The sequence below is a fragment of the Narcine bancroftii genome, chromosome 4, assembly GCF_036971445.1.
Source record: "Narcine bancroftii isolate sNarBan1 chromosome 4, sNarBan1.hap1, whole genome shotgun sequence".
In the NCBI taxonomy this organism is placed as follows: domain Eukaryota; kingdom Metazoa; phylum Chordata; class Chondrichthyes; order Torpediniformes; family Narcinidae; genus Narcine; species Narcine bancroftii.
In genome coordinates this window covers 13,065,999-13,081,946 of record NC_091472.1, presented here as the reverse complement: position 1 = coordinate 13,081,946, position 15,948 = coordinate 13,065,999, and the positions used below count along the sequence as shown (strand labels likewise).

At 36.5% G+C, this 15,948-nt stretch overlaps 1 protein-coding gene across 10 annotated transcripts in view; it reads left to right on the top strand.

Moving 5' to 3' along the window:
- LOC138760334 (homeobox-containing protein 1-like) overlaps positions 1–15,948 on the top strand; it is a 127,245-nt gene that overhangs the window by 74,928 nt on the left and 36,369 nt on the right. For 6 of the 10 annotated variants that reach the window (XM_069930778.1, XM_069930780.1, XM_069930774.1 and 3 more), the window contains 3 exons: positions 8,520–8,570; positions 9,299–9,772; positions 10,432–10,517. In XM_069930778.1, the coding sequence (XP_069786879.1) occupies positions 8,548–8,570; positions 9,299–9,772; positions 10,432–10,517 (583 nt within the window). In that variant the 5' untranslated portion in view covers positions 8,520–8,547. Of the gene's footprint in view, positions 1–8,519; positions 8,621–9,298; positions 9,773–10,431; positions 10,518–15,948 lie in introns of those variants that run through there. The other 4 variants (XM_069930783.1, XM_069930781.1, XM_069930775.1 and 1 more) reach the window with 3 other exon arrangements.

The following is a 15,948-nucleotide window of genomic DNA, read 5'->3' as shown; positions in this document are numbered from 1 at the left end:
AACTGGAATAAAAGAAGTAGAAAAATCACCAAAGAAGAAAAAGCGGCATCAACTTTACCTGCATGAAGGAACAGGACGCTGTGGAGTCGCGACTCACCTGGACTTCAAAAATGGCTCTCGGGGCCAAACAAAAGTGTGCAGTACGGAAATAAGGGTAAAAGAGGACGCCGATGGGAGGGTGCTCAGCAGAGGAGCGGGCAGCCACAGCGCGAACAGCTGAGGGACGCCCGACACCAGGGTGCTCAGCTGGAAGACGAGAAAGGCAGCAGAGAAGGGAGCGACGTGGGAGAGAGACGGAGAGACGACCAGCAAGAAGGTTAACGACAGGAGGCACAACGGAGGAGTAGCCCAAGAGGGGAGGACCAGCAAGGAGAGGCCTGACAAAGAGATGCAAGCAGATCCACGGGAAAAACAGAAGAGACACAGACACAGGTACAGACACAGAAGAAGAGGAAGGAGACCAAGATCTTCACAGAGAAATAGAAGGGGTAAAACTGATGGACAAAGAGAAATAGAAGGTAAAACTGATGGACAAAGAGAAAAAGAGAAGGTAAAACTGATGGACAGAATATAGATAAAGTTTTTGTTTGAACAACAAATGAGATCATTAAAAGAATGGTCATCATTAGAATTTAATCCAATTAAAAGGAAAATGAAAAGAACAGAAGATAAAATGCAAATTTTAGAACTGATAATGACAGAAATAGGGAAAAGATAGAGAATGGAAGAGCGGGAAACAGCTGTAGAAATGGAAGTAAATGACAAGAGAAAAAATTGGAAGAAAGTGACAAAATAATTAAAGAGACACAAGAGTTGTTATCTCAGAAAATTGATCTGTTGGAAAATTATAGTAGGCGAAACAACATAAAAATAGTGCCTGAAGGAGGGTGAAGAAGGCACAGACATGAGGAATTTATAAATGGATAGATCCCAAAGGTCCTGGGGACGACAAAAATGCAGGAAGGAATGGAAATAGAAATGGCTCACAGAACACTAGCTCCGAAACCACAGGCACATCAAAAACCAAGATCCATCTTAGTAAAATTTTTGAGATATATGACAAGAGAAAACATACTGGAACGGGCAAGGAATAAAGTTAGAGAAGATAATAAACCAATGGAAAACAAGGATCAAAAAATATTTTTTTACATAGTCATAAATTTTGAACTCTTAAAGAGGAGGAAAGAGTTTAATACAGCAAAAACGATTTTATGGGAAAAGGGTTACAAATTGATGTTAAGACATCCAGCCGTGCTTAAAATATTTATACCGGGGAGCAAAACAGACTGTTCTCGAATCCAGAGGAAGCGCTAGAATTCGCAAAATGTTTGCAGGACAGAAGAAGAGATGTAATAAGAATGAAGAACGATGATATAAAGATGTAAAAACAATGTATATGTAAAGAACTAAAGAGGGAAAATAGAAGGGAAGCAAGGAAGTAAGGGTGGGAAAAAAAAGAGCTTTGTTATATGTGTTTTTTGGGAAAAAAAGTGTTTTCTGGGGAGGGCTGGGGGAAAAGGGAAGAACCGTAACTGCAAAATCAGTTGATGCTGCGAGTAAGATCGCAATCCAAATGATAAGGGGAGTTGTGGTTGCCCAACAAGGGATAAGGGAGGGAACTTTTGGGGTTAAGGTATTAGTGGGTGTGGGAACTGCGGGGGTACTTTGTCTTAAATGTGTTGTCGTACATTAAGTTTAATAAGAGAAAACTAAGAAATGAAAATGGGGAAAAGGGGGATGGAGGTGGTGAAGCAGTGGAAAAGAAATATGTTTCCGTGCTGTAAATTGTTATGTTATTATGTTATGTTATAAGCAAGATTTAAGATTAATGGAATACATAACTAAATCAAAAGGAAGAGGCTACTAAATTTATTGAAGAAGGAAAAATTAGATATAGCATTTGTGCAGGAAACACATCTAACTGAAGTGGAACATAACAAATTAAAGAGAGACTGGGTAGGACATGTAGCGGCAGCATCTTATAATTCAAAAGCTAGAGGTGTAGCCATACTATTTAACAAAAATGTACCAATTAAAATACAGGAGGAAATATTAAATCCGGCAGGGAGGTATGTAATTATAAAATGTTCGATATACTCAGAATTTTGGAATTTGCTCAATATATATGCGCCTAACGAGGAGGATCAAAAGTTTATTCAGGATTTTTTTTGAAGATTGCAGACACACATAGGAGATTTTAACCTTAATTTGGACCCAATGTTGGATGAAACTGGACAAAAGACAAGTAATAAGAATAAAGTAGCCACATTTATGGTTAAATCAATGCAGGAAATGAAACTTATGGATATATGGAAGAGGCAGCACCCAAGAGAGAAGGAATATTCATATTATTTGAGTAGGCACAAAACTTACTCAAGGATTGATATGTTTTTATTGTCAGCCCATATTCAAGGGAGAGTTAGGAAAACAGTATAAACCTAGACTACTATCAGATCATTCACCCCTGTTATTAGCAATAGAACTGGAGGACATCCCACCAAGAACATAAAGATGGTGGTTAATCTCCATGCTACTTAAAAGGCAGGAATTTAGGGAGTTTATTGAATGCCAAATTAAAACATATTTTGGAATTAACACAGGATCAGTGAAAGATAAATTTACATTATGGGACACAATAAAAGCCTTCATTAGAGGGCAGATAATGTTATGTGACTAAGATGAAAAAGGATTACAATCGGGAAACAGAGCAGTTGGAAAGGGAGATAGTAAGTACAGAAAAGGAATTAGTAAAAAGGGATGATATAACGAAAAGGAAAGAATTGGCGGACAAAAAAATAAAATACGAAACATTACAAACGTATAAGGTGGAGAAGAACATAATGAAAACAAAGCAAAAGTATTACGAACTGGGAGAAAAAACACATAAAATATTAGCCTGGCAACTTAAAACAGAACAAGTGAAAAGAACGGTATTGGCATCAAGGAAAAAAGGACAAACAAATTACATGTAACCCAACAGAGATTAATGAAAATTTTAAGGAATTTTAACAATTATACCAAACTGAGAACGAGGGAAAAGATGACAAAATAGAGGAATTTTTTAGCTAAAATTGAACTGCTGAAATTACAAGAAGAGGAACAAAACAAACTAATAAAACCATTTGAAATAGAGGTAGTACAAGATATATTTAAAAAGCTGCTGAACAATAAAACACCAGGAGAGGATGGATTTCCAATAGAATTTTATGAAACATTTAAAGAGATATTAATTCCTCCTCTCCTGGAAGTAATGAACCAGGTAGAAGAAACACAAAACTTGCCAGATTCATGTAAGACAGCAATAATTACAGTAATACCAAAGACAGGGAAGGATCCACTAACACCAGCATCATATAGACCAATATCTCTACTTAACTCAGATTATAAGATAATAGCAAAATTATTAGCAAACAGATTGGCCGATTGTGTACCAAAAAAGTAAAACAAGATCAAACTAGATTTATTAAGAAAAGACGAACAGTGGACAATGTCTGTAAATTTATTAATCTAATTCATGCAGTTCAAGGAAATAAGAAACCAACAGTAGATGCAGAAAAAGCTTTTGACAGAGTAGAGTGGAACTACTTATTTAAAGTATTACAGAAGTTCAGTCTACCAGAAAAAAATATAAATTGGATTAAAGCATTGTATAATGGACTGTTGGTGAAAGTAGCAGTAAATAGATATGTATTGAATCAATTTAAATTAAGTTGGTCAACTAGACAGGGATGTCCACTATCCCCTTCGTTGTTTGCCTGAGCAAAGAACCTTTGGCAGAACTGATAAGAATAGAAAATAAAATAAAAGGGATAAAAATAAAGGAGGAGGAGTATAAAATTGGCTTATTTGCAGATGACATTATAGTATACTTAACAGAACCAGAGATATCAATAAAAGAATTACATAAGAAATTGAAGGAATATGGAAAAATATCGGGGTACAAGATCAACGCAAATAAAAGTGAAGTGATGCTAATGAGTAAAGTGGATTATACAGAATTTAGAAAAGAATCACCATTTAAATGGAAAACACAAGCAATCCGATACCTAGGGATCAGGTTAGATAATAACTTAAGCCACTTGTACAAACTAAATTATCAGCCACTAATAAAGAAATTGCAGAAAGACTTACATTGGAAAGAATTTCCGCTAACGTTGATAGGAAGGGTAAACTGGATTAAAATGAACGTGTTCCCAAGGATACAATACTTATTTCAAACGTTACCAATTCCCTTAACAGAATTTTTTTTTAATGAACTAAAAAGAACAATATCCCGTGGATAACAAAGGAAATTATAGACAGGATTAGGTCCAAAGAGAGAGCATATCAACAGGCCAAAAAAAGTACCACAACCGAAGACTGGGAGCAGTTCAAGATGCAGCAAAAGAGGACAAAGGGATTAATCAAGAAGGCAAAAATAAATTACGAAAGTAAGCTTGCGGCAAACATAAAAACCAACTGCAAAAGCTTTTATAGATATGTCAAGAGGAAAAGATTGGTGAAATCCAGAGTAGGTCCCTTGCAGTCAGAATCAGGGGAATATATAATGGTGAATATATAATGGGGAATAAGGAAATGGCAAACCAATTAAATTCTTACTTTAGTTCTGTTTTTACAAGAGAGGATACAAATAACCTCCCAAGGATGTTGGGAAACATAGAGACTAATGCAAGGGAGGAGCTGAAAGAAATCAGTATCTCTAAGGACATGGTCTTGGGGAAATTGATGGGATTGAAGGCCGATAAATCCCAAGGGCCTGATAATCTACATCCTAGGATGTACTTAAGGAAGTGGACATTCAGATAGCAGATGCTTTAAGAATTATTTTCCAGAACCTGATCAATACCCATGGATTGGAGGGTAGCTAATGTTACCCCACTATTTAAAAATGGGGGTAGAGAAAAAGCGGGGAATTATGGGCCGGTGAGCCTTACATCAGTAGTGGGCAAAATTATAGCGGAGCATATGACTAGCAGAGAAGGGATCGGACAGAGTCAACATGGATTTACAAAAGGTAAATCGTGCTTGACAAATCTATTGGATTCTTTGAGATGGTGACAGGTAAAATAGATGGGGGAGAGCCAGTGATGTGGTGTACCTGGACTTCCAAAAGGCCTTCGATAAGGTTCCACATAAACGACTGGCATGCAAAATCAAGGCTCATGGGATTGGGGGCAAGGTATTGATGTGGATTGAGAACTGGTTGGCAGATAGAAGACAGAGAGTTGGGATAAATGGCTCGTTTTCTGAGAGGCAGGCGGTGACCAGTGGGGTGCCACAGGGATCTGTACTGGAACCCCAGCTGTTCACAATTTACATTAATGATCTAGATGAGAGGATTGGATGTAATATCTCCAAATTTGCAGACAACACTAAGCTAGGAGAGGTTGTGTGCACTGAAGAGGGGGTCAGGAAGCTCCAGTGTGATTTGGATAAATTGGGGGACTAGGCAGATACATGGCAGATGCACTACAATGTGGATAAGCGTGAGGTTATCCACTTTGGTAATACAAACTGGAGGGCAGATTACTATTTGAATGGCAATAGATTGGGAGATGGGGAAGTGCAGAGAGACCTAGGGGTTCTTGTGCTCCAGTCACTGAAGGCGAGCATGCAGGTACAGCAGGCGGTTAAAAAGGCAAATGGTATGTTGGCCTTCATATCAAGAGGGTTTGAGTATAGGAATAAGGATACCTTTCTGCAGCTGTACAGAGCCTTGGTGAGACCCCACCTGAAGTATTGTGTGCAGTTTTGGTCGCCTTATGTAATGAAGGATATTCTTGCAATGGAGGGAGTGCAGAGGCGATTCACCAGGCTGATACCTGGAATGGCAGGAATAACTTATGAGGAAAGATTGCGCAAACTGGGATTGTACTCACTGGAGTTTAGAAGATTGAGAGGGGATCTCATAGAGACATAAAATTCTGGCAGGACTGGACAGAATGGATGTGGAAGGGATGTTTCCAATGGTGGGAGAGTCCAGAACCCGGGGCCATGGTTCGAGGATAATAGGCAAGCCATTTAGGACTGAGATGAGGAGGAATTTCTTTACCCAGAGGGTGGTGAATCTGTGGAATTCATTGCCACAGAGGGCATTAGACGCAGGATCATTGAATATATTTAAGAGAGAATTAGATATATTTCTTCAGTATAAGGGAATTAGGGGTTATGGAGAGAAGGTGGGGATGGGGTTCTGAACATTAAGATCAGCCATGATCTCATTGAATGGCGGAGGAGGCTCGAAGGGCCGAATGACCTACTCCTGCTCCTATCTTCTATGTTTCTATGTTTAATAAGGAAATTCTTGTGGAAAGGGAGGAAACCAAGGGTAGCGTTAGATAAATTAACAGAGAGTTATAATCAAGGTGGTTTGCAGTTACCAAATTTTAGAAATTATTAAAGAGCCGCCCAATTAAGGTATTTATCAGATTTTTACCAGACAAGGGAAAAACCAGACTGGACTAAGATAGAACTAGATAAAATAGACGAGAAGGTACCGGAACATGTACTTTTCAGTGGGATGATGAACTGGTGCAATATAAAAGATCACCAGTATTGCATCATTTACGTAATACATGGAAGAAGATACACTTAGAAAGAAAAAAATGAATTACCAAATACCAAAATTATTATTGACGCAAAATCCACTAATTCCTTTCACAATAGATAGCCTTTCCTTTATAGAATGGGAGAGAAAAGGAATCAAAAGAAGAGAAAATTGTTTTTTGGGAAATAATTTATTAACGTTTGAACAGTTGAAATACAAATATGGAATAACTCATGGTAAATTGTTTGCATATCATTAATTGAAAGCTTATTTAAAGGACAAATTGGGAAACAACTTGAGATTACCAGAAGGAAGCAGCTTTGAATATGTGATTACAGACACAATGATAATTAAAAGATTTATTTAAAAAAATGTACATTAATCTGCAAGAGAAAGAAAATGATTAAATAAACTATAAACCTAAACAAAAGTGGGAAAAGGATTTAAACAAAGATAAAAAATGAAGTATGGGAAAAGTTATGTTCTGGAACTATGAATAATATAATAAACACAAGGTTATGCATGATACAGTATAATTGGTTACACAGGTTATATATTGCTCCTCAAAAATTAAAAAAAATGGGACCCAACATTATCAGATCGATGTTTTCGCTGTGGGAAGGAAATGGGAACAACATTACATGCAACTTGGACATGTGCGAAGGTGAATACATTTTGGGAAGAACTAAATCAGATACTAAATAAAATTATAAAAAATAGCATACCAAAAAAACCAGAGATGTTTCTTTTAAATAAGATAAGAAGTAAAGAATTAGGCCTTAAATTGGACAAAGTGCAAAAAAAAACATTATGATAGCCTTAGCAGTAGCAAAAATATGTATAATGTCAACTTGGAAAATGGAAGAGAGCCTGAGAATACAGCAATGGCACATGGAAATGAATAAATGTATTCCATTGGAAAACATAACATATAATTTAAAAAATAAAGTCACATTATTTGAACAAATTTGGGAACCGTACATGGAACATATCAGAGAGGGCTTGCCTAGGACCTCCAACCCCTAAAATGAAAATGATAGGAAGACAAAACAACTAGATTCAGTTCGTAATAAATAGACGACGCATTTTTCTTGTTTATTTTCCTTTGTGTGAAGATATTGTTTTATGGCTTTATTGTATTATATATGTTGAATACTAATGGGTTTTTGGGGGTGGGTCAAGGGGAGGGAAGGAAAGGGGGAAAAAGAGAGAAAAGGTCGCTGTGTAAATTTAATGAGAAACATTTGTACATATTTTGGTTGACATGATTCACAGTGTGAAAATAAAAAAAAATTAAAAATGGGGTTTAAACAAGCTGCCAGCTTGTCATGACTGCAGGAACCAGTTTTTTTTCCTCTCTCTCTTTCTCTCCCCCCCACCCTTTGCAAAACCACATGACCTTCTTAAAAACAACAAACTTCAACCAGACAGATTGCAGCACCGGACCCAAACTTCTGAGTCCATTCATCTGTTGCTTTCAAAATAATAATCTATGTACACCTGCTTTTGAAATTCTATAGCAAAGCAGTCTCCTTGTTTCATTGTCTTTGCAAAGGCGCTTGGTGCCTGCATGACTCACTTTCAGCAAAGCTCTTGCATTTTAAATGAGATCTGTTTTGTGAAGTGTTTGTGACCTACACTACTCCCACAATCTATCAACTTCAAAAACATATCTACATACAATATAAAATATATAATCCATCACAAATTGACTCCACAAAAATTAAATAGAGTAAATCCTGCTATGTCCACTTTGTTTTAGGTATGGACATGAGATTGGAACTTTTTTTCCATTCTATTTGGCAATGTCCTAAAGTCAGACATTTTTGGTTGGAAGTCTATTTTTTTGGAATGGATTACGGGTGTCGAGTTCCCACAGGATCCAATGTTATTTTTATTGTGTAATATTAAGGTTATAAGACTAAATTGAAATTAACTGTGCATCTAATTGAACTTTTACAAATTGCTTTAGCAGTTTCGAGGAAGTGCATAGCAATATCATGGAAGTCAGATATCGATTTAGGTATGGAAAGATGGCACGCAGAACTTCGTGGCTGTACTCCATTAGAGAAAGTTACGTATAGTTTACAAAATAAAAACCACTTGTTTTGGAAAATATGGCGAAAATATTTACAAAATGTGGGTTTATACGTTTGATAAACATTCTGAAGATTTCACTTCTTGGTAACCTCTAATATTAGAATTTCTGTTATAAATGCTTTATTCCCTTGGTATTCTCCAGATTTACCTCCTTTAATCTCTTTTTTCTCATTTTTCTTTCTTTTTAGGGGTTTTGGGAGAGAAGGAGAAGGGTTTGTTTTTCTTATATATACCACATGTATAACTTTCTGAACAATTTTTGAATTTAATGAAATGTAATTGTGGCTTAAAATTATAAATAAAATATTCAAAAAAAAAGGTATGAGAAAAAGCCAGTGAGCATCAGAATAAAAGAGTGGAAAGGAGAAGGGGGGTGGCAGAACAGGAGATGATAGGTGGACAGCAGCACTGAGGGACGGAGAGAAGGCTAGGCTGTATAAGTGAAAGAACTGGGAAGGCAGGAAATGGGGTAGGCGGAAGAAAAGGCAAGCAAGTTTAATGGAAAGCAGTGAAGTCAATGTTCATGCTATGTGGCTGGAGGCCACATCACCCCTCATCCTCCTGCACTCACAAGAGTAGCGAAGACCTCATTCACAAGTAAACCTCAATGCTGTTGAGTTCCACCAAATTCCCTTTTTGTGTTTCCCACAGCAATACCACGATGTCGCACTACACGGATGAGCCAAGGTTTACGATTGAGCAGATTGACTTGTTGCAGCGACTGCGGCAGAGCGGAATGACAAAACGGGACATCATCCATGCTCTGGAGACGTTGGACCGTCTTGACCAGGAACATGCGGAAAAGTTTGGTAAACGGCACGGCTACGGCAACAGCCACAGTTCCTGCAGCAACAGCTTCGGCACTTCTTCCTCCCTCGTCACAGCTGCCACACAGACCCCGTACAGTGGCACGTCGCCATCGCCTAGCAACAGCTATGACACCTCCCCTCCCCCATGCAGCACTCACCTGAATGGACGGGAGAACGTGAACAGTGAGAAACTGCCGGTGGTCAATGGTAGGCTATCGCCCAGCCGTTTCCACTGTAACGTCAATCAGAGGACATGCAGCTATCATACAGTGGAAGAAGAGATGGACCTGGAGGAGAAAGTTGAGGAGCTCATGAGGTCAGTTCTAAATGACTGTTAGATCATTTTGTTGAGGTACATTATTACTGAAGAAGCTAACAAGGTAAGCATATTTTGAACCCAGGGTTGATAGACAAAGTATAAGCAATGCCAAGCGAAAGGCCCTGAAGGAGTAAGCGGGTATCTTATTGAGGGGGGGTATGAATGCTGAATAGTCGGCTGATGTTCCTTTTCGCCTTCCCACTGGGTGGTGTGCAGTTTTTATTTCTGCATCCAGCTGAACTGTTTAAATATCTTGGTATGAGGACGGGTTATGTTCTTGGGTTGTGTTGCAATGGCAAAATTGATGAACCTCCACACCTCAGCAGGGAAAGCTTGAGGAAACATGAAACGTTCATTAGGCTGAGAGTCGGCTGGAATGTTCCCCAAAACGATGTGACAAATGGAATGGAAAATTCAAACACAAATGCATTTTAAACTGCTGCCTCTCTCTTTGGGCAGAGAACTTGTCTCTCATTTAATAACATTAACCGTTGGGTTGATGATCAGACTTTTCCTTGCTTGAAAATCAGTTCCACTTCCAAAATCTAAAGGCTTCCAGGAAATGCTTTTTTTTTTTAAAAAAAAATGTTATTTATTTTTTCCACCCCTGCTCCCACCCAACCTCCCAACCCACACGTATTGTTTGCATTCTGTAGGAGAGACAGCACGGCTATGAAAGAAGAAATAAAGAGCTTTCTTTCCAGTCGGATGATTTCCCAGACCATCGTGGGCCAAGTCACAGGTGAGGAGGCAACTGGCCAACCTGTGCTTAAACTTGAAGTACATGATCAAAGGAGTATTGAAAGCTCTTGCTATGTTCATCAAACTGCATTGAAGCTAAGAGGCAATGTGTTAGGAAGTCTACGTAAATGTTCCCAATTCGTGTCGTGTAGTACAAGTACAGCCCAACGAAACAGCATTCTCCGGTCTTTGGTGCAAAGCATGCAGACACACAACCAGACATAACATACGTACAGACAAGCAATACATATGCAGGACAAGTATTTCATCTTTGCAAATAAATAAATATTGTTTCATGCATATGAGAGCCTCGGATGGTTAATGTGAGCAATTCCTTTGGTCGTTCAGCATTCTCACTGCCCGTGGGAAGAAGATGTTCCTTAGCCTGGTGGTACTGGCTCTGATACTCCTGTATCTCTTTCCCAATGGGAGCAGCTGAAAGTTACTGTATGCGGGGTGGAAGGACTCCTCAAGGATTTTGCGTGTGCAAGGTGGCGTGATGGCGTAGGTGGGAGACGTGGGAAGACACTTCTTCCAAGAGAATTGTTAAAAAACCTGACATTAAAAAACTTTTTTGGCTGTAAAAAGTATTTAAAAAATTTATAAGAAATATTATTAAAATTATTGACAGTTAGAAACATAGAAGATAGGAGCAGGAGTAGGTCATTCGACCCTTCGAGCCTGCTCCGCCATTCAACGAGATCATGGCTGATCTTAAAGTTCAGTACCCCGTCCCCGCTTTCTCTCCGTAACCTTTAATACCCTTAAAATGAGGAAAACTAAAACAGTGAAAAAACCAACTCCGGGACAGCAAGCAAGCTTGGAAGAGGAGAAGCCTACCTTTGAATTGGAGCCTAGGGACTCGATTTCGGCTGGTTTGCGTCCCCAGCGACAACATCTGCATCGAGTGCAGTTTACTCCGACCCCGACTCTCCGGAGCACCAGGGAAGGTGGTGCCAGAGCCCAAAGACTTCCTCCTCCTGACCAGGAAGATCAAATGTGCATATTAGGGAATTTGTTCATGCATGTTACACGGAGTGTATTCCACCCTGCAGTGGGGGGAGGGGTGGCGGCTGATCTCTCTTGATCCCAGCGACCCTGGATCGTTAAGAGAGGGTCCCAGAACTTGGGGGAAGGTGGAATTGTGATCTTGATCTATGGAGGAGGAAGAGGGAGACATCACTGGAGGATTTGAAGAAGAGGATATTTCTTTGCCTACTGAAGAGGACGAAGAACAGTAATATATCAAGGTGGGCCTACTTCCAAACTGTTGGGAGTATCTCAGATTGGTTATTTAACTAAACAGTTTGAGGCTATGTCTAAACAAATGAGCCAAGGCTTTTTGTCGATGAAACATCAATTTATTAGTGTAAAAGAAGAAATTTCAACTATGAAAGCTGATGTGGCAAAATATGCAAGAGTCGTGGATAAAATACAGGATAAACTTAAGAAGATTGAAGATGGACGTTTTGATTATCATGATGAAGTTGAACAATGTCAAGATAAAATGAATATGTTTACCTTTTGGGAAGTTCAAAGAAATTACTTATTAAAGAAAATTGATGCTTTAGAGAACCAGAGTCATGGAAATAATGTTGGACTCCCGGAAGATTTTGAAGATTCAGATGCAGTACAGTTTTTCCAGAAATGGATTCCTGATGTTTTGGGAAAGGAATATTTTCTGAATGGACTGGAATTGGATGGAGTTCATTGAGCACTTAGAAAGAAACTTCATCCTGGTCAACTGCCACACTCTATTTTAATTAGATGTTTGTGTTATCAAGATAAAGAAATGATTCTGCGTCAGGCAGTTCAGGATGTGAGAAAACATCAGGTTCCTTTGGTGATTAATAGCAGAGTTTTCTTTTATGCAGACTTGAGCCAAGTCATTATCAAATGCCAGAAAGAATTTAATCCGGCTAAAGCAGTTTTGTGGAAGAAAGGTTATGTTTTTTATTTTGGATGTCCAGCAGTGTTAAAAGTTTTCTATAGAGAGTATCAACCCAATTCTTTAGTGCTGAAGCTGAAGCTCTGGTATTTGCTAATTCTTTGCCAGATAATAAGCAACAAAGAAGTTAAGAAGGTTTTTCTCAGCAGCCGCAATCAGCCCAAGGAGGGAAGAAGAATGGAGTGCAAAAAGTGGAACGATGTGAATCATCTGAAATTGATATTGATGATGATCAAGTTAACAGAAATTTGGAAGAAGCTTATCATACTTGAACTGTTTTCTTTACTGTCTTTTAATATTGTTCTGTTTGGGAGAGGTGGTCTTTGTTGCTTCTCCTTCAGAAGTAGTTAGCCATTTCCTGGGCGGTAGAGGGAAGTAATACTGTGGTACAGTTTTTTGGAGGGGAGGGGGATGGATTTGTTCTTTTGCTTTATTAAGGAGATGAATGTTGTATTTCAGTTAATAGTGGATTGAGACTTCACTGCATGAGGTAAAGAGATTTTAAGATTTAAATAAATAAGGTGATTTAATATTTTCAACATTTAATGTTAATGGGCTCAATAACCCAATTAAAAGAAAGTAAGTTTTGGCTCATATTAAAAAAAATTTAAAGTAGATATTGCTTTTTTACAAGAAACTCATTTAACTGAAAAAGAACATCAGAAATCGAAAAGAGATTGGGTTGGTCAAATTGTTGCTTCGTCTTTTAATTCTAAAGCAAGAGGAGTTGCCATTTTGATAAATAAGAAATTGTCGTTTAAATTGGAATCTATTATTGAGTTGGTTGGTAGACTTTTAATTGTAAATTGTAAAATTTATTCTGAATCTTGGACTCTTATAAATATTTATGCACCTAATGTGGATGATGAAAAATTTATACAAGATTCTTTTTTTAATTTATCACAAGCATATGACAAAGTTATGATTGGAGTGATTTTAATTGTTGTTTGGATCCATTGTTAGAAAAATTTCTGAAAACATTAACGAACTAAAATGGCAAAAAAAAGTATTAACTTTAATGATATATGGAGAAAGTTAAATCCTAAAGAGAAAGATTTCTCTTTTTATTCATTTTGATATGACTCTTATTCTAGAATAGATTTATTTTTGTTATCGGCACAACTACAAGGTCAGATAGTATCTGCTGACTATAAAACTGGACTTGTCAGATCATTCTCTTTTATTAATAACATATACAGGATCAGAAAAAGTGGATACTACATATCAATCAAGATTTAATTTTTTATTATTAAAAAAATGTTTTGTAATTTTATGAGGGATCAAATACAGCAGTTTTTAAAGATTAATGTAAATTCTGTTAATATTAAATTTATATTATTGGATACTTTGAAAGCATATTTAAGAGGACAAATTATTTGTTTTACTTCTAAAATTAAGAAACAACATCTAGCTGAAGTAAATAAATTAGAAAGGGAAATAGAATCCTTAGAGAAAGATTTACAACAGAATTCAACAGAGGTTAAAAAGATACAATTAGTTAAGATGAAATTACAGTGTAATTCATTACAGACTTGTAAATTTGAAAAATCATTACCAAGAACTTATGAGCTGGGAAAGAGCTCATAAAGTTTTAGCTTGGGAATTGAAATCAGAACAAGTATCAAGAACGATAAATGCTATTAGAAAAGATTCAGATATTAGGTATAAACCTTAAGAGAGAAATGATGTATTTAGGGAATTTTATAAAAAATTATACACTTCTGAGGCTGAGAAAGATCAAGTTAAGCTAGATAGTTTTTATTAAATCTGATTTTCGATTGCCTGCATTAACTAATAAGGAAATTAAGGAGTTGGAGACCCCTTTTACTCCAAAGGAGATTATAGAAGCACTTAAATCAATGGCTAATGGGAAATGCCCAGGTGAAGATGGGTTTGCGGCTGAATTTTACCAGATATTTCAGGATTTATTGATACCTTTATTGATTGAGGCTATGGAAAGCTATGGGAGCTATGGAAACTCATTCTTTACCACATTATCTTTCTCAAGCTATTATTACAGTTATTCCTAAGAAAGTCAGAGATCCTTTGAAAACAACTTATTATAGACCTATATCTTTGTTAAATGTTGATTATAAAATTGTAACGAAAGTTTTAGCCAATAGACTGGCAAGGTATCTACCTTCTTTGATTCATATAGATCAGGCTGGATTTATTAAAGACCATTATTCTGATGATAATATTACAAAGTTAATTAGTTTGATAAATATTTTGCAGGGGATATTTAATTTACCAATGGTTTTATCATTAGATGCCGAAAAAGCATTTGATAGAGTGGAGTGGGGATTTTTATTTAAAGTGTTGGAAACATTTAAATTTGGACCAATGTTTATTAATTGGATTAAGGCAATATATAGAAAGCCGATGGCTAGAGTTGTGATGAATGGGCAAATATCATCACCGTTTATATTGGAGAGGTTGCCCTTTGTCACCAGCATTGTTTGCATTGATAATTAAACCTTTGGCACAATTAATAAGACAAGATAGTAATATTAAAGGTATTAAAGTGAAATCTGATTAATTTAAAATTAATTTATTTGCAGATGATGTTTTGATTTATTTAACAGAACCAAAAGAATTCATTTATGATAGTTTGGAAAAATATGGAGTAATATATGGTTATAAAATTAATTGGGGGAAATAAGTGCCATTAATTGAAGATGATTAATCTCCTTGTAAGAATATTGTTAAATTTCAGTGGTCAGATCAAATTAATTATTTAGGTATTAAAGATGATAAAGATTTTAATCATTTATATGAACTAAATTATTTATAAAATTAAGAATTATTTAAATTGATGGAAAGATTTACCAATAACATTAATAGGTAGATTTAATTGTGTTAAAATGAATATTTTTCCTAGGTTACAGACCATTCCTAGTAAAGTTCCTCAATAATTTTTTTAAAGATTTGAATTTTATAGTTAGGAAATTTTTAACGGAAAGACAAAATGCCAAGTGTACCCTTGCAAAAATTAACGTGGAAGTATGATCTAGGAGGTTTACAACTTCCAAACTTTCAAAATTGCTATAAAGTGGCACAATTAAAATTTATTAATAGAATGTTGGATTTGGAAACTCGATTGCTATGAGCAAATATTGAATTAAATCGAATTGATGAGAATAGGAGGGATAATTTTGTATATAAATGGAATTTGAAGTTGGAACGTAAATATAATTCACCAATTTTAATGCATTTGATGGAAAGATGGAATAAAATAAGAAATAGGTACATGTGGTAAAGTTTCAATGAAGATACCTTTGTATCAGAATAAACTTTTTCCTTTTACGGTTAATAATCAATTTTTGAAAATATGGGATCATAAAGGAATTAAATTTGTACAGGATTGTTATGAACAGGTTATGTTATTACATTTCAAAGATTGAAGGAAAAGTATGAAACACCATTGAATATTCTTTTTTTTGTTATTATCACGTTAGAGCTTTGTTAATGGATCAATTTGGGA